This window comes from Arachis hypogaea, chromosome 9 (genome assembly GCF_003086295.3).
Source record: "Arachis hypogaea cultivar Tifrunner chromosome 9, arahy.Tifrunner.gnm2.J5K5, whole genome shotgun sequence".
NCBI classification, from domain to species: domain Eukaryota; kingdom Viridiplantae; phylum Streptophyta; class Magnoliopsida; order Fabales; family Fabaceae; genus Arachis; species Arachis hypogaea.
The window spans coordinates 115,352,333-115,370,623 of record NC_092044.1 but is presented as its reverse complement, the minus strand read 5'-3'; the positions used below and the strand labels follow the sequence as shown (position 1 = coordinate 115,370,623).

Below are 18,291 nucleotides of genomic sequence, written 5' to 3'. Positions count from 1 at the left end.
AATTGATAAGTAAATGTATTGGTAAAGAAAATAAGTAAAACTTAAACTCATTATATTATAAGAAATAATTACATATAAAGTCATTAAATTTTTTTATTTTATCAAACACATATCTCATATGTATAGTTTTTCAAAATTTGGAGGACCAAGGCTATTACTTGTCTCCTTAATCTCATCTTGCATTTCTCTTTGAACAATATATAACAACAACATTTGATATTTATTTTTAAATTATTACCATAAATTCTAATAAATATATGTCCTTTAGTTAACATTTAACTAATTTGTCTTTTTTTCACTTTTTCTTAAAAAAAAAAAACTGTATCTGAACTTTTTTTTTTAATAGAAAAAGTTAGTTTCTTAAAACAAGTGAATACTTATGTATAAATTTAGTGCATATATTTCTTTTTTCATGGATCATGTTGTGATAAATTTAGTGCATATATATTTGTTAAAATGAATTCTTATTATTAATTTATAAACTATATTTTTGGGTATTTTGTCCCCTGTTAACAGAAGTTTAAGATGAAAAGATGGCCCCTTTTTTTTTTTTTTTTGAGAGAGAGAGAGAGAAAGAAGGTTGTTCTCAATCTTGTTTTTAAAGGCATGTCTTGTGTGCCCAAAATATATAAAATGGCATGTCTCTACTAAAATTGGACACTTACAATTATAAATGGTACTAGAAACAAAACAATTCCCTTGAACATAAGAAAGTGCATGAGTAGAAAATTGGCAAGCAAGGAAGCAAACCTTGTTTAGCTACTTTCGGGTGGTCTGTAAACCCGATATAATAAGTCACCACACAATATATTAATATAGGTGAAAAATGTATACGAATATATTTCGAAACAAAAAGGGGATAAAATATACCATTTAAACTATGAAAGTATGAAGAAAAGAAAATTAGTCATAGGAGAGTTGATCACGGCGTAAAATCCGGGCACGTCAACCTGCTTAAATAATAGTAATTAGGAGGTCTGTATCTATAGTAATTTGGGTTATAATAAAAAAATAATAAACTTAGCATCAAATGGGTCCATAGCTCAGTGGTAGAGCATTTGACTGCAGATCAAGAGGTCATCGGTTCGAACCCGGTTGGGCCCTTTTAAAATGGTTTTTTATACAGTTTATATCATATAGTTCATATAGAGTTAAATACTCTCTTAGTTCCTTTAACATTTTGAAAAAATTTTAGAGAACTACCATTTTTAAAAAACAAGTTTGACTATTAACCCCCAGACAAATTTCCTATTTTGTGGATGGACTATGGAGGCATAAACATTGAAGCAAAATTTCTAATCCTCAACATGAATCATATCATAAATTCATAATTAAATATATTTCGTTTTAAGTTTGTTTCTGCATTGATAATGAATTTTCAACATAATTTGCATTGCATTGCTCTTAGGTGGGTGGAAGCATGGAAGGGACACAAAGATGAAACAAGCTACTCGTTAATGGTTCGTATAGTCGACCTCTACTTAGGCATAATAAGTCTTGCGTTGGCATAGATGCCTAAATAGAAAAATCAAATCTTAGAATTTAGAAATTCATATTCTGAATGCTAACATCACAAAAACTGTATGAAGATACATCCAACATAAGATACCATCTTATGTAACTTTACTACCCTCACTCGAAGGATATAAAAACTTTAAGTCGCCAGGAGAATGCCTCCGAATCGTGCATATGGCTCCGAACTTTTCGACTGTATTGCTCCAAAGTATGTGCCTGCTCATTTATGATATCATTAGACATTGTTTCTTCAGCTAATCTAACAGCTGCCATTTGAGAAAGTTGAAAGTTCTCCGCCACATGTTGTAGCTTCCTAGCTGTTTCGCCCTCACCCAACATCATAAGGGAAACCAACAAAGATTTCAGCTCGCGTCTGGCTTCCGGTGTCAAGGACATGCCTTTAAGATGCTCCACCAAGGCCATCTCCTCATCAGGACTGCAATAGTGAGTAAACCAATGTTAGCATTCACGTGTTTCAGTTACTAATAAAAACAACAATTGTGCATGAGGAGAAGTTGCTGGGTCGGGGTTCACAGAAATTTATCATGTCCAAATACCTCCCAGGACGGATTTTCCCTCTTTTCTTCTGACGTCTGCTGTTTCTTGCCTTGCTAGTTGCAGTTGAGCTAAGGGAAGCAGCAGAACTTCTCTGGGTCCTGTTGATGAAAAGAGAAAAATAAATGATAGTGAACAATATCACTAAAGTGAAATTATTTCGGGGTGTATTATAAATCAGAATGATACATCTTGCAGAATATAATCAGATAATATAGTATCAATGCATACCCTGTGGTGTATGCACTCATTCCACTCAAATTACTGCTAGTTTCTGAAGCAGCATCATCATCAATATCACTCGCTGCACGTTCCTCTGACTGGAGCTTTGCCGCCAGAAGTAATCTTCTCTGTCGAACAGCCAAGTAACGGGCCAAGTATTTCCCTGCTTTCTCTATGCCTTCTTCATATTCCCCAATAAGTGTGCTTGCACATTCCGCAGATGCATTGTTCACTGCTTTAATTAAGTCATCTCTTCTATGCATAAAAGCAACCCTCAGTGCCTCCTCCCACTCCCTTGCAGAAATCAGCAAATTCACCCCATTGCTAATATCTCCACAGTACTCCAGGGCAATTTTGGCAGCTTCCCCAGGTTTGCCAAGGGCTTGAAGTTCTTCACAAAGCTCACTAGCAAGATGCAGGACCTCATCTTTTCCAAGATTAAGGAACCCAGCAATTGTAAGCACCCCACTCCAGTTATTAATAGCACGATAAGACTTCAGAGCCTTATCCAGGCAAGAACATGACAAATAAATTGTTGCAGCATCTTCAAAGCACTTTTCGTCACTAAGATAATCTCCCCATGCCTCAAGGAAGGGCATCTTCTTTGCAGGGTCAGTAAAAAGTTTAAGAGACAATGGAAAAAGTTGAGGGTTTTTCTTCACAAGTGCCATACAATCATCATAATAAGAATCTCCAGCGGATGCAAGATGTCTGAGAGCCTTTTCAAACCTTTTCAGCCTCAGGTCAATATTATATTGCATTAACAGAGTAGGCATACGCTGCAATTCTTGTAAGAAAGGCAAAAATTCTTTAGGATCTTTCTGAGCATTCAATGCCACAATTGCTGCAAGATTTAAATCATACAGACCCAATGCAGATTCATAGACAGCATCTGGATCAGCCAACCACAGAAGATGCTTCAATGCTTCTTCAGCAGAAGGGTAAGACATTCTCCTCTGGTCATCAGCATGAGACAATTCCATTTCACGGATAACTTTTATTCTCTTAAGAGCATCTTCAAGTAACGGAGGATCACTCCGGGCTAGAGTGGTCAAAATGCAAAGCTCCCTACTTGGACTTTCTGTTAAGTGATCCTCAAGTGCTTTCCTTACAGCCATCAGAACAGAAGAAATCTTGTCACCAGCGATATCTCCAACTAGCATAACATTAGCAATCTCTGGACAGGGGACTGAAATATGATTTTTGTAGAGTTTCTCTATAATATTTTCATTCTTTATGGAACAAACAAACTCGGTTATGTAACCCAGATTGTTAACCTGTCTAACAAATTCAGAGGCCAATAGTGAAAATGCCTGCCAACCACAGTAATCTACAATAACATTGAAATCTATTCTATGTCGCCTAACCATAAATAATGCATCTTTAAAGCGCTTTTGAACCAAGGCATTAATGATAGAGGCCAAAACCAATTTTCTAGGGTACGTGCACTCTAGGTTTCCCCGAGTAGTTTGCAGTATAATGGCAGCTTCATCCCCATGTAGGACTCCAACAATTTTAGCACCTCTCTCCCATATATTTATGTAGTTTTCACTTTCTTGTCTTCTCCTGCTGTTGATGTGAACAAAGTTCGCATACTTTGTATCTAACTCACCATTAAATATATCAGAAATGTCAACAATAAAAAGCAAATCTTGTTTAGTTGCAAGAACTAAATGTGTGGTAACTAGATCATCCAAATTTGAGTAAAATGAGAAACTGCTACAGTTGCTACAGATTATCCCGCCATTTGCTTGCAGTCTGCCAATCTCATCCATCCCAAAAAGCACGGCTTTTGATTGCCCACCACTGTCAACTAGCACTACACTCATCCATGGGCAAGCCGATGAAAAACCTTGATATTCTTGCTCAGGATATCCTCTATTAAAGCCAATTTTTGAGACATACTCTCTGATCTTTCCACCAGAAAACTGCATATATGCAGAACATTTACCAGCAGGATTTGGAGCAATGCTGATCACTTGATCTTCAAGGGAACTTTGCTTTGAGATTCTTGCATGCCAGCCTGAGCATGTCAATAATCCCGGAACATGATCCTCAGAACACTCTAGTTCCATTTCCTGCAAATAGAAGCCTCGGACACTTCCCTCACTCAATGAGGTTTGAGATAAGTCATTACTGTAACAGAAACCATAATGAGAAACAGCTAGTAGTGTACGTGAATCCAGCCACACAAGATGTAAATTGGATCCAAAAACTACTTCGGCATGAGAAGCTTCAACATTGAATTCTTTCCCCTCCAGTTCTTCCCAGGTTTCAATTGATGGAAGCTCAACAATACATAAGCAACCATCTGAAAGAAATGCAGCTAACTGGTTCTTGGAGTTTTTGCAATATAAAGCCATACCCCGGACATGAGAAGAAAATTTCAGGCTAAATAAATACATAGGAGGTGGCATTAAGGATAAGGAAAGGGGGTTACATGAATGTTAGAGCCATCAACAACTAGTGCAATAGAATTCTCTGTAACAGCTGTGACCCAGACAAAGTTGTAAACTGTGACCTGAGCACCACGTGTCCAACAAATTAACTGCAATGGCTTTGCTGGATCCCAGATGAAACTCACTTCATCTTGCTTCAGGTATCTAACTTCATGCTTCAGGTACCAGTGGTTATTACTAAAATACCATACTTTTATAGCATCATAATTTTCACATTCAACAACACCCGCAAGAAGATCAGAGCTGCAATTCCACTTCAGAGCTTTTATGTTTGCGTTAACTCCCTCATTGATGCTAAATTTGCTTCTTTCTAATCCATTTCTCTCAAAGAAAACAATTGAGGGACATTTATTTTCATCTTTTCTATCATAAACTGCAGCAATTTTAGCGCCACTGGGCATCCACTCCAAAACGGTCCCAGCAAAAGGTTTTGCCTCAGAGGAAGCAAGCAAAGCCCCAGAATCTCGTTCCCAAACCTTAAGCTTCTTAAGCAATGGAACAGAACTTAGCACATCACACATCGTAGCGAAGTATTTTCCATCTCCTCGCCAAGAGATAGGATGCTGTTCAAACAGATTCGACAGAAACTTTTCTTCACCTGAAAAACAGCAAGTTTGGTCACTATTTTGAAACGTCTCTGCATAAAAATAGAACACTTATCACCAGTTATGTTAAAGAACAAGTAGTGGCATAATCCTTCACCTCAAATCCGCTTATTTTCAGGATCTCCCTAAAAACCATCTAAGAAAATGGGTTAATACTTAATATCTGCTAGCAATATAAATAGCACTATACAGAACCATTATCGCACAAAATGATAATATACATATGTTTCTTCTTTAAATAAAACAAGAACACTATCTTTTGTGGGCATGAAAAACAGAGAGAAGGGTGCTTAGTCCTTACTTACGTCAATGGCTTCAGGAAGATCATCACCAAGCGGGGTTTCATACAACAAATCCCAATCACAAGTCATCACCAAAATCTGCCCAAAACCAGTGAGTATAGCAATGAGTTCCCCATCAGGACTTGGCGAAATGCACCTGACACCACCCTCCACGTTCCCAACAACTTCAATCGCATTATCTTCGACGCTGTAGAGAATCAAAAGGCCATTTGCAGTTCCCAGAATAAGCGCTTCTTTCTCCATAAGATAATCAAATGAAGTAACCGAATCATCAGGTTCCAGGTCAACAGTGCCAACACCATCCGCAGGTAAAGAACTCTTGCTCCAAGTTCCTTTTTCCTGCAAAAAAAAAAAGTTGCAAAATGAATAAATCAGATCACGATAGGAACTGTAAATTACGGATGCTTTTGGATGGAACGTGAATGGATGATATTGAGAAGATGAATTAGGGAACTGACATGGAAGCAGGAGAGGTGAGAGGTGTAGATGATGTTGTGGGAAGAGAAGAAGAAGAGGCGGTTGCGCTCGATGTCGAAGGCGGAGAAGCGCAGGGTTTCATCGGCGTCGGAGTTTAGTTGGAGATAGAGAGGAACCTCTAAGTAGAGCTTGAGGTTCTTCATGTTTTTCAGAAAGAGTGGCGGCGCCTCCGGGGAAGTGTAGGCGGAGAGTGGCGGTGGCGGAGGCGGAGGCAGTAGGGTTTAAGCACTTAGGACTTAAGATGAGCGCGTGCGTTACAAGATCCAGTGCTCTGCTTAGCTTATTTTGCAATTTATTCGAATTTAATTTTGAATTAAATCTACGTTGGTTCTTTTAATATTAATATTAATATTATTTATTTTTTAATCATTTTAAAGCAATAAATAATTAAATAAATAAGTAAATTTATATTTTTATTTTATCCGTTTAGGAGTCCTAAGATAAGAAGTGAGAAAGCATGGCAGCTAGAATGAACACTCTCTCCCTTCTGAACCCTTCTCACGTCTCTCTGCGCCCCAGAGATTATCGATTCTCTCACAGGCCCCTCAGATTCTACACTTCTCCGAACCCTAACCGCGGAGCTTTGTTCTGCACATGCTCCACCACAAATGGCGAATCCTTTGTCCTCACAACCCCTCTCTACTACGTCAATGCCCCTCCCCATATGGGCAGCGCCTACACCACCATCGCCGCCGATGCCATTGCTCGCTTTCAGGTCCAACTCCCTTTCTGCTCCATTTCACTCTAAAATTTGGGAATTGAAATTAACTGCTTTGAAGTGATTATTTTGTGTTAAGTGTCTGTGACTTCATCATTTGACAGCGGCTATTGGGAAAGAAAGTTATATTCATTACTGGCACCGATGAACATGGAGAGAAAATTGCAGCTGCTGCAATGGCCCAGGGTTCCATCCCACTTGATCACTGCAATCTCATCTCACAAGCTTACAAGACACTGTGGAAAGATGTAACTTACTCCTTAATATTTGCTGGAATATCTACGCTTTATTTTGCTTTAATCGTTGAACATTCAGATTGGTGCTTCCTATTTTTGTTGATATTCTTTTGTTATTCCTTTTGATTGCAGTTAGATATTTCCTACGACAAATTCATTAGAACAACTGATAGTAAGCATGAAGCAATTGTGAAGGAATTTTATTCAAGAGTGCTCGCCAAAGGTGACATTTATCAAGCGGATTACGAGGGACTTTATTGTGTGAACTGTGAGGAATACAAGGTGATAGTTTGGTCTTTGTATGGGCTCTTTGTTTTGAAGGGTCTGGTGACTTTATGTACAAGCAGTCTTGAAGAGTGTCTTGCTATTTGATGCAGGATGAGAAGGAATTGCTTGAGAATAATTGCTGTCCTGTTCACCTAAAGCCATGTGATTCTAGGAAAGAGGAAAACTATTTCTTTGCACTTTCAAAATACCAGAAGTCATTAGAGGAAGCTTTGAATAAAAACCCGAATTTTGTGCAACCTTCTTTCCGTTTAAACGAGGTAAGGCAATGAAGAATCCTTTTTGTCTTTGTAACTATATATTAGTTGCCTTTGTCAATTGCACTTTTAGTCTACTGCGTGTCATGTTTGTATAAAATTTTATCTTCAGAGCTCATTTAGCTGCATTCAGTGCCAGTACTTTCAGAGTAGATTTAGAAATGGAACTTATATAGTTTCTGGGATTGGCATAGATACAGGTGAACAATCCCAATGTACCTAAGCCATTTTACGTTTCTTAAGCCTTGGTTGGTGCTTGAGTTAATGATGAGGCCTGTCCGATAATGCTCCAAGATAGCAAGAAACCTAAAACCAAAAGAAGCATCCTATTATAGTTACATTTGATAAATTTTTATAACAATCTTCAATACTCAGCCAACCAGACATGACTTTATATTATATCTTATATGTTTATAAGGTTGTGTGACTAAAGACAATAGAGTTTTTCTACTGCCACTTCAGTAATTTTGTGGTCACAAATCTGAATTTGACTTCATTTTGTTAGAAGTCAAACTAAAGCTTGAATTTGAGTTTCATTTTTTAAGTCAAATATAAATTACAAGGTGTTAGACTCTGATTGGTTTTAGTACTTGCACTTCTACTAACTCCCTCATTCGAGCCCAAGCATATTAGAAATTATAGCTGTTTAAACTACAAACTATAGGTAATAATGGGTATCTGATGAACTGATTGTCTCTTTAGGTATAGCTTTAAATGGAGTTTCTTGAATATTATCTTCTTTAAAAACTAATTTCTTTCTTATACATCAAGGTTCAAAGCTGGGTTAAAGGTGGCCTTAGGGACTTCTCTATTTCACGAGCATCAGTTGATTGGGGAATCCCTATTCCCAATGACAGAAGTCAAACTATATATGTATGGTTTGATGCTTTACTTGGGTAAGACCCCCTCCCCCAAAATTTATTGCTGAATTCATAAAAAATGTTTAACAATAATTCAGAGTGCTACTATATCACTTATAATATTTATTTGATTGAATATTTAAATTGCAACCTGCCTTACTAAATTTCTCCTACGTACTTTTTATTTTCTATTGGTATTTGCAGCTATATATCAGCGCTATCTGATGAGCAGGAGCAGCCTGATCTACTAAATGCTGTTTCTTCAGGTTGGCCAGCTGCATTGCACTTGATTGGTAAGGTATGCCCCCTATTTTATTTTCCTTCATTTCGTTTAATATTCTACTACATATATGTTACTATCATTTAAGCAAGATATTTGTAACCATTTTCAGTGGTAATAACTTGTAAAGGTCAAATGATCCCACAATTTATTTGTAGTTTTCCTTTTTGCTGGTGATTTTTTATCTAACATTTTTTTATTTTTTTTTATTTTTTTTAATATCTGTAGGATATTCTACGCTTCCATGCTGTTTACTGGCCAGCTATGCTGATGTCTGCTGGACTAAGTCTTCCTAAAATGGTTTTTGGGCATGGATTCTTGACAAAGGTAATATCGTTGAACATGCTTACTATTTCTTATGTTTCTTCTTGAAGTAATTGTTATAGCAAGTAGAACTTCCTTGTATTCCATTACCTTCTTCCCAAGAGATGATAGTTGTAATAGCTGAGAAAAGTCAAGTATTATTAATAATGATAGTAGTAGTAATAATAGTAATAAAATTTAAGGTGCTTTGCTTCTCTCTGAGGCACCTCTTGAAAACAACCCATGGCTATTGAAAAAGGTCAACAACATCAACAATGATCGTAGTTATTATTATCACTATTATTTGACTTGGGATAGTTTGATTGAATCAATTGTTTAACAAAATATGGGTTACTAAAAGCTTAGAGACCAAAGTTTTATGAATCTGGTTCTTATATTAAATTTTATTTCATGCAGCAATGCTTTTTATTTTGAAAATGTTAGGATGGCATGAAGATGGGAAAGTCACTAGGGAATACTCTTGAACCAAATGAATTAGTTCATAGATTTGGGACAGATGCAGTTAGATACTTCTTCCTCAGAGAGGTGGAATTCGGTAGTGATGGAGACTATTCAGAGGAACGCTTCATCAATATTGTGAATGCACATCTTGCCAACACAATCGGTATTTTTAGCTTTGCTTTCTTTGCTTGTAACATTCAGTCACTTCTATTTATTTTTTAAATTTTTATTTAAGACTTCAATGCCAAGTCTGGTATGCATTTCCTTCATTATTTTTGCAGGAAATCTTCTTAATCGTACACTGGGACTTCTAAAAAAGAACTGCCAATCAACTCTGGTGGTTGATTCTACTACTGCTGCGGAAGGAAATGAATTCAAAGACAACGTAGAGAAGCTGGTAAAGTCTTAGGAACTCTAGGCTTTTCATTACTTCTGTATTGAATTTAAAGTGAGCCATTTTTCAGCAGTTAGAGATTATGCCAATTTTTCACCAGTTAGAGATTATGCCAATTTTTCACCCTTGTTCATGAGTTCAGGGAGTTTCCTCTGAGGCAAAGGTTTACCGATGTTTACATTTGTAGGTTGATAAAGCTCGTATGCACTATGAGAATCTTTCCCTGTCATCAGCTTGTGAAGCTGTTCTTGAGATTGGTAATGTTGGTAATTTCTATATGGATGAGCGAGCACCATGGTCTCTGTTTAAGCAAGGTGGGACTGCTTCTGAAGCAGCTGCGAAGGTAATTTACTACAACCATTTGTTGATGTATTTATATACTGTTGTAAAATTCCATTTGCTCGCATTGAACTTTGTTTTCCATCTTAACGAAGTATAATAAGCTTAACCAATTCATTTTTTTTTCTGATGATGTTGGTGCAGGATCTTGTAATTATATTGGAGACGGCGAGAATTATTGCAATTGCATTACTTCCTGTTACACCGAGCTTGAGTTGGAGAATATACGAACAGCTTGGCTATTCCCGGGACCAATTCGATGCAGCAACTTGGGTTTCTTTCTTCTTTCACACAGATGCTTCTACTACCCATCATCAGCACTTGATGGTTTCTGTTGGCTAATTTTAATTTCTATTTTTTGTTGTATTATAGGGAGACACGAAGTGGGGCGGGCTTAAAGGTGGCCAAGTCATGGCTCAACCAAAACCAGTCTTTGCAAGGATTGAAAACCAAACTGAAGATGTGGACAAAGGTGTTGCAGTTGGAAAGACAATGAAAAGTAAAGGCAAGAAGATGAAACAAGCCCAGCAAGTCGCCGGGGCTTAGATATCACAACTTGGATGCATTTTCCCCCCTCTCTCTCTCTCTCTTTCTAATTTTGAGCCTCTTGTAAAAACTAATTTTTTGCTAATATATGTATTCAAATATTTGGACACATGCGTATGCAAAAACAGCATAAGTTTGTGATGTATATGTATGTATATAAATTTTGAATGGTAAGTTTTTGGGTTCCTTACGCCAACAATAAATTTTAGTGCTTTAATTTCTAGTTGTGCTTCACCCCTCTGCGCTAATTTCTTTGCACGCAAGCAGAGTGGTCAGTAATGGATTTTTTTAACTGCGTAAAAGTTTGTTTAAAATTAACTTTATTGGAAATTTCAAACACAGAACACATTGTTAGAGCTTTTTTTTTTTTGTGTATCCTCCACTTATACTATGCAAATAAAACCACATAAGTTGAAGCCAAAAACTCTTTATCCCTCCAAAATTAAAAGAAGCAAAAATGTATGCAACAAATGTCTATTTCTGTGCTAAGACCTAAGATAACAAAAATAATAGGAAAAATTGGACCCAGTACGGATCTCCAAATTTTGATTCATAATTGGCGTTAGCTTCTAGATTTATTTTTGTTAATGACAATTTGAGTTAGAATGTTAAGTTGTTACAGTATACAAATGAAAATGACGTCGATTCGTATGTAATTTAACTTCTTATAAATGTTATACGATGTATTTTTCTTTTTCTTTTTTTCTAATTTGCAAAGCTACAAAACCATGTCATTTCCATACGTACATCGTGACAACATAACGGATTAACTCACTTGGCTATTGATAAAGATGAACGGACTGAGGGAGTCACAAATTCAAATTTGGAAATCTGTATTGGATCAATTAAAATTTCAGGAATCAATGAGGCATCATAGAAATTTTAGTAGTTGTTTTGAGTATTTATTCGGAAAATTCCGACGCCCTATGGTTTTTAACGTGATGAATAATATAGCACGTGTTCGTTCATGTGCAGGTAGGAAGGCCCAGTCCCACTGTCCACTAGTAGGTTTGAATTTTACAGTGTTAGGCCCACAAGCCCCAACCACAAATCTTGAACCACCAAGCGATTCCACCCCCAACTTCACTCCTTCCGTCGGAGAAAACTGACAAGCAAATCAGGTTCCATCTCTCTCTAGTCTCTAGCGATCATAGGATTATTTTTTTCTTTTTAATATTTATTTATACACTTATAGACGTTGTTATTCATTTTCTTTGATCTTCGCCAATGTACATGTACCGTGCTTCAATTTCCGGTTAGATATTTTTTGTTTGTTTTTTCATCTTTGCAATAATCGAAATCCAGATTATGCGATGATCTCTTCTTCTCGCTTTTACTTCTTAGTTAGATCTATAGATCTACGTCAAATCCTGAAGTCAAAATGTTGGTTCCCTTGAAACCTCCTTCATGCTATTTGCATTCGAGTAGTTCTCGTATAACGATCGCATAGCGGAGTGGATATCGCGTTAGACTCCGGATCTAAAGGTCGTGGGTTCGAATCCCACTGCGATCGCATTTCCTTTTTGCGTTCTTCCTCTCTGTCAGTGTAGTTTTGTTTCCTGCATGCAATGCATTCCTGAAGTGTTTGGAACTCCATCTTGTGTGTTTTTTGTGTGTGCTTCACTTAATAAGATGAATATTATGCGTTTGAATGATTCCTCAGATTGTGTTATCACTTATCAGTAGAAGTGAAATCAAATTTAAATGGTAGTTTTTGTTCCTTTAGGATTTTAAAATCTTCTTTTACATACTCAATCCTTCAGTGGAATTGAGAGTCACAGGAATTACTTTATAGAGGGGGGAGCAGGATAAATTATTAGTAACTAAAGATATGAGGGTGGGATGCTCTTTTCTGTCCACTGTCTCTGCCTGTGTTTTGCTGGTGTTGTCTCTATGTATTTCCCCCATAGTTTCTTGCTTTTGTATTCATGGATTGACCAGTGATTATTCTAAGTTGAGAATCCACAACATTATGCCGCAAATGCAGGACATGAGTCTGTGACTAAGTTAAAACAAGGTTTTTGGAGTGAGGACATAGAAATGCTGAGGAATTTTTGGTGATACAGATGTTGCAATGAAAAACCTCTCTAGGAAATAATCTGGTGCAGGGACAGTGGATTCCACTGCTATAGCAGTTGCCCATACCGTCCCATTTTGACGGATGAGGTTCAAGGAAATGCAGGAAGAGCCCAAGGATTATGGCGTAGATTTTTCTAGCGTTGGAAGCTGAGTAGAGAATCATCGCTGAAATGGTGGTTTAGAGATTAAAGCTTGAATGGTTGAAGAGTACAGTACACAATCCTAAATGTTGTTCTGTCTTGATAATCCATGCTTTAATGAAATCATAGAAATCCTTGATCACCTTTCTGATTGCTTCTCCAAAGCTATGGTCAGGCTGGTGGTTATATCCCTTTGTAGTGGATAGATTCTCCCAATTAGGGCTCTTCATCTTTTGTGTATACCTCGGAACATGTCTGTTTGCGAGACTGCAATAGATGGCAATCCGCCATATAATTTGCAGTGATGTTAGATTCAAGCTAAGTTGTCCATCTTCTAATCTGAATTATACTGTTTTAATAGGAATCTTGCCATATCTTATACTTTAATTTTAACTTTTGTATTAGCTTTGGTAAAATATAGGAGTCAATTCTTTAAATTACTCTAATAATTTACTTATCAGTTTTGGGTAGTTTTTCCGATCCCACCAATATGGACATGGTAGAAGAAAAGGTAAAAAGCGTAGAGTTTGAGCGGCTTGTGATTATGCGAGCGATCTGTTTCTTCCATTAGCAGCATCATATACTAGCACCAAATTAGTGAGTAGGAGAATGTGATGCAATCAAATCAGTAATGTCTCTTTCTCTCTTTTTGTTATTCTCTCTCTCTCTCTCTCCCCCTTGTGGTGATGTCTCTTCCTCTTTGCTACTGTACAATGTGTTGCCAATGAATAGTGACTGAGATACGATATGTCTCCAAGCTTCAACCATTTTTCTTTTTTAATAATAGGGGATAAGAAGTGACGGGAGAATTTGGAACTTTTCTTGGTCGAGGCGTATTTGCCCTTGAGTTTAAGTATTTTCCTACCATTTGTTCTAGTACAAAATCTATTCGGCTGTTCATAATTTCTACACGGCAGGGAGAAAGGACGGCTAGAGCCATCGATAAATTGTTCTATTCTAGATAGTTCGCGAAAATAGTTCCTATTATACGAACAACATCAAAACGAAAATTTTTTACAACAAATTTATTCTTCAATAGTTTGATATAAACACTAGAGTATGATACATTTCTGGTATATAAAATTCTAATTCCGACATATATGGCGATACATGGTACTTGCTAGTTGTGTTTATTTTGTAAGTCTTATGAATTTTTAAAAGTAGAAAGGCCAATAAAACATTGGAAGTGAATGTGAGGTGTACGGATTAACAATAAAAAGTGGATGAAATGGCGTGCCAAATTGGCAGAAGGAGCACTTCTTTATCAGAAAAGCAATTACATATTGAAGAATATTTTACTTCTTAACACTAATAAAAATTAAAAAATGAATTTATAGTTGGGAAATCGAGAGACTTAAATTCGAATGTAAGGGAACGCAGAGCATAAGAGGAGATGGCTCAAATTTCAAGATCACACTTGAACCCTGTCAGTCCATATCCACAGTAGCGTGTTTGGCCTACAGTGAAAAAAGAAGAGGAAGAAGCTCCCTCATCAGACTCAGACCAGACAAGACCAAACCTGACCCCACCCAAATATTCCCTTCCTCTTTTTCTCTAACCGGTAACCCCCTTCACTGCACGCGGCATGGCATGGCATAGGACAACTCACAGATGAAAACGCGAACCGTTGATTATGAAACAGACGACTCGGAAGCCCGATAGCAGAGAAGTGAACCCTAAGAACACAAACGCACCGTAGCCCAACGCGATCGCGATGTCCGATTGCACGCAGAACGAATTGCTGGCCGTACACGCGTCCCCCGCATCCCTCAGTGTCCTAACCGTCGACGTGCCCGCTGCGCTCGCCGACAATAGCAGGTACGCGAACACCTGCACCAGCACCACACAGCATCACTCTCACCCTCACCCTTACCCTTACACACAGTAATGAGAGAAAGAGAAAGAAAATCGAAATTCGTAACTGACCTGGTCATGGCCGAAGTCGAACCAGACCTGAAGAACCTCGGGGAAGAGCGTGGCGCCTCTTGAGATCTCCCACACCGACGCGCCCAATTCGAACAGTGAGTAAACCGCCACTATCGCATTTGCAGCTAGAACGAATCTGAAAAATAAATCCATGACGCCAATTTACCATTTTTTTCTTAATTTGCCTGTTTTGAGTTGACTTAGCTCGAAAGAAGGAGGGAAAAAGGAGGTAGTATTAACCTGAAGGTGTCATAGTGGTACCACTTAGGAGATGCGGAGTCGTGAGTGTTGGTGAGCATGAAGACGGAGGAGGCGAGGGAGAAGGAGAAGGAGACGAGGCGGAAGAGGAGGATGAGGGAGTTGAAACGACGCAGTTTGTGCTCCGCCACCGTGGAGTGGAACCGCGGTGGATGATGATGCTCCTGCGGTGAGCGGTTACCGTTGTGGAGCTGCTGAGGAGAGCGCATGTCCGTTGCCGTTGAAACTAACGCTGTCGTAATCTTCCTGAGGAGGAGGAGGAGGTGAAATCATGTGGAATAACAGTATTCTTTTTTCTCTTTCCTTTTTTGCTTATTCTGGTGAAAAGGATTTTAATTTTAGGGGGAAGGAGTCACAATCACGGGAGAGAACAAGAGTTCCATGACTAGCCACAGAATAAAGAAGAAGGAGGCTAAAAAGCAGAGTGGAGAGAGAGGGTTTAAAATTTGATTATTGGTGAGAGAGAGGATTGAGAAACTGCATGGTATGTGTTTGACAAAAGTCGTTCGAAGCAGAACGCGTGCAGGCAGAGGCAGTTGTGGTCGCTAGTCGCTACTCATCTCTTCTCTCCTTCTTTTCACATTTTCTTTTTCCTCTCTTTTCCTAATCTCCGTTGGTTACATTTTCATGCTTAGTTCAACCTTTTCGGGGCGCACACTTCTAATCTTGGGAAATTGCTCATCTTGATACTCTTGAGGTTTTACACTGCTGTTTAACAGTTTAAGTAAAAAAAAAAATTTACCAAACAGTTTATCAAACGTGTTTCTATCAAAATAAAAAAAAAAACTTTATTTTGTTTTCTAACAGTAGTCTTAATATAGATATTTGTAGAATATATATTAGTTAAACTCTTATTTAATTAAGTACATTCGATTAGGACTAATGAGTTATAACTCAAATGACATAGTTTCTTTATACTTATTCAAGAATTTGGGTTCGAATCTTCCTATTTTTTGTTAAAAAAAAAGTACATTCAATTAGGAAACTATACATGTAAAACTAACAGCAAGTATTAATGTATTATGGTAATCTTTTAATAGTTATTATGAAAACATGAACCATCTAACTTTTTACTTATCTAAAGTTGTATAACCCAAATTGAGAAATCTCGTAACTCATAAGCACTACCAGTTGGCATTCTTATCCCTTTGGTAATCATTCATGATTGTGTCTACCCTTTGGAAGTAACTAATAACTAATATCAATAATAAATAACTCAACACGTGATAGTGTAGGAATATGGGTGGGTTCTTCCTCAAATAATTGGACAAAAGCATTGCTGTCAATATCATTTTTCTCTATGCTTTCACACTAAGCCTTTGCGATAAACTGATTTTGAGTTTTCTTCTATCATTGAAGAGAAGACAGGATGTCCTACTTCTTATATATTTTTACAATTTTATAATTCTTTATATCGTTGATTATGTTGACCTCGTGTGTTCACTTTGACACTAACATCCCTTTCTACATGAACAAAACAAACTGCTTTGACTTTTGTTAGCATGTCAACATGGGCAATAGAATACATGCATTTTTGTATTTTGCATTCAAAGGTTCCTTTCATATTTTAGGATTTGGACCTCTTTTGTTGTCTAAGAACTTTTACTACTACTAGACAGTTTTGCAGTACCACACAATATACAATTAAATAATTGTATTAGGGATTTACAACATTTGTTCACTTGAGACTTCTCAGGTCTCACATAGCAACTAACTTTCCTTCTAAACTCGGCCCTCTCTCTACTCTTTATGCAGATAACAAGATGAAAAGATTAAACGTGATAATCAAACTAACTATAAATGGGTATGCGTTGCTTTTGATATAATAACATATATAAGCCTATCCACTAAATTCAAAGGATGAAAACTCTCTTAACGTGAGCATCTCTGTAAAGTGTGTGTATTACTATACACACTCTTTTAAATTATTTATTTATAATTATAAAGTACTTTTAGAGAAGGAATATATTCTTGCATTCTCACAATAGAAATGCATGTTTCTGAAGAGATTCATCCAGATTGAGGATAGATATTGAAAATGCAGCAAGTATCTACTAACTAGCTAGTCTCTCAGAAACCGTATGGATTTGGGTCAATGAATCAACATTATGGGCTGAAAATTTCTCAAGGCCTCAGGAGAATGGACCAAAACTTGAAGCATAGTTGGGCTTTCCATGGATCCATTACCATCAAGCAATGAGGGTCTGCTTGCCCGTTCCGACAACTGCGCACTTGTTGTGCATACAACACGTGTCCCCTGACACCACCACCCCCTCCGAATAATTTATGCATGATTAGTTATTGTTTAGTAATGGTAATCCCCACATTACGGAAGGGATAAAGAGGATACTATATGATATTTCTCCAATTAATGCCCCCATTACCACGGTTCCTATAAAGCCACTCTCATTTTGGTCGGCAATAATCTTATTTTTATTCAGGGATAAAGGAAAGTCATAATTCATTTTCTTTATTATCTTTTTAATTTTTAAATTAATAAAATTGTAAATATATTATTTTTAAATATCAAAAACTAAAAAGTTACATTTATTATTTAAAAATTTAAAAAAGATTTAAAATAAAAAAAATTTTGGAACTAATAATTTTTAACAAATTTGATCAATATATAACTAGTACAAATACTAAATTATATTTAACAAATAAATTTTATTAATTTATATCTATAAATTTTAATAAATACAGATACAAATTATATTGACGTGTGTAAATTTTAATAAATATAATTAATAAATTATATATATTTTATATATAAATTTTTATAAATATAACTAGGAACTATTATGGATCAAATGTTAACTTAAAATGATAATATATATTCGATATGTAGTATTGGTATATCACATATCCATTTTCTTTAACTTTTCTTCAAATCTTTATTATTACACACCGCTGCAATTCGTGAAAGATTTTCTTTCAATGACGTTAGTCAAATGGTGATGTATGTGGTAAAATGTGTTGATGTGAATCACAAATTGGTAAAAGTACAATCTGATAACATCTGAACATCATTGTTTCAATAGTGAAAATATCTTTAATAGAGTATTTTTTTAGA

The 18,291-nt window shown here is 36.7% G+C and overlaps 3 protein-coding genes, 1 long non-coding RNA gene and 2 other non-coding genes across 6 annotated transcripts; 4 read left to right on the top strand and 2 right to left on the bottom strand.

Moving 5' to 3' along the window:
* The first annotated feature begins 1,032 nt into the window (after positions 1–1,032).
* Positions 1,033–1,104, top strand: TRNAC-GCA (transfer RNA cysteine (anticodon GCA)). Its single transcript has one exon. It is a non-coding gene; the product is annotated as a tRNA-Cys (tRNA).
* Positions 1,105–1,438: 334 nt separating this feature from the next.
* LOC112712290 (elongator complex protein 1-like) lies at positions 1,439–6,450 on the bottom strand. The gene is given in 6 exon segments (XM_025765133.3): positions 1,439–1,951; positions 2,073–2,171; positions 2,302–4,723; positions 4,726–5,349; positions 5,658–5,997; positions 6,117–6,450. Coding segments are annotated over 6 exon segments (3,966 nt in total). The 5' UTR covers positions 6,279–6,450; the 3' UTR covers positions 1,439–1,632.
* A 105-nt stretch (positions 6,451–6,555) lies between these two features.
* LOC112712289 (methionine--tRNA ligase, chloroplastic/mitochondrial) lies at positions 6,556–11,018 on the top strand. The gene is made up of 12 exons (XM_025765132.3): positions 6,556–6,850; positions 6,958–7,101; positions 7,222–7,371; positions 7,467–7,634; positions 8,403–8,527; positions 8,696–8,789; positions 9,000–9,098; positions 9,519–9,699; positions 9,818–9,933; positions 10,118–10,273; positions 10,414–10,542; positions 10,642–11,018. Exons 1-12 carry the CDS (start codon positions 6,593–6,595, stop codon positions 10,813–10,815), a joined length of 1,794 nt encoding a protein of 597 aa, XP_025620917.1. The 5' UTR covers positions 6,556–6,592; the 3' UTR covers positions 10,816–11,018.
* A 767-nt stretch (positions 11,019–11,785) lies between these two features.
* Positions 11,786–13,471, top strand: LOC112712288 (uncharacterized). The gene is made up of 2 exons (XR_003157749.3): positions 11,786–11,936; positions 12,803–13,471. It is a non-coding gene; the product is annotated as an uncharacterized lncRNA (long non-coding RNA).
* On the top strand, positions 12,256–12,328 carry TRNAR-CCG (transfer RNA arginine (anticodon CCG)). The gene has a single exon. It is a non-coding gene; the product is annotated as a tRNA-Arg (tRNA).
* A 783-nt stretch (positions 13,472–14,254) lies between the features above and the next one.
* Positions 14,255–15,929, bottom strand: LOC112712287 (CASP-like protein 4C1). Its single transcript, XM_025765131.3, has 3 exons — positions 15,201–15,929; positions 14,961–15,096; positions 14,255–14,864 (listed from the first exon to the last, which is right to left on the bottom strand). Exons 1-3 carry the CDS (start codon positions 15,425–15,427, stop codon positions 14,640–14,642), a joined length of 588 nt encoding a protein of 195 aa, XP_025620916.1. The 5' UTR covers positions 15,428–15,929; the 3' UTR covers positions 14,255–14,639.
* Between the last annotated feature and the right edge of the window lie 2,362 nt (positions 15,930–18,291).

Excerpts from the sequence above, each read along its gene's own strand:
- LOC112712289 (XM_025765132.3), top strand. The coding sequence starts at position 6,593 with ATGGCAGCTAGAATGAACACTCTCTCCCTTCTGAACCCTTCTCACGTC. Across the intron at positions 8,790-8,999 it reads CATTGCACTTGATTGGTAAG|GATATTCTACGCTTCCATGC; the intron begins GTATGCCCCCTA and ends TAATATCTGTAG. Across the intron at positions 10,274-10,413 it reads CTTCTGAAGCAGCTGCGAAG|GATCTTGTAATTATATTGGA; the intron begins GTAATTTACTAC and ends ATGTTGGTGCAG.
- LOC112712287 (XM_025765131.3), bottom strand. The coding sequence starts at position 15,427 with ATGCGCTCTCCTCAGCAGCTCCACAACGGTAACCGCTCACCGCAGGAG. Across the intron at positions 15,097-15,200 it reads TACCACTATGACACCTTCAG|ATTCGTTCTAGCTGCAAATG; the intron begins GTTAATACTACC and ends TTTATTTTTCAG. Across the intron at positions 14,865-14,960 it reads TCGACTTCGGCCATGACCAG|GTGTTCGCGTACCTGCTATT; the intron begins GTCAGTTACGAA and ends GTGCTGGTGCAG.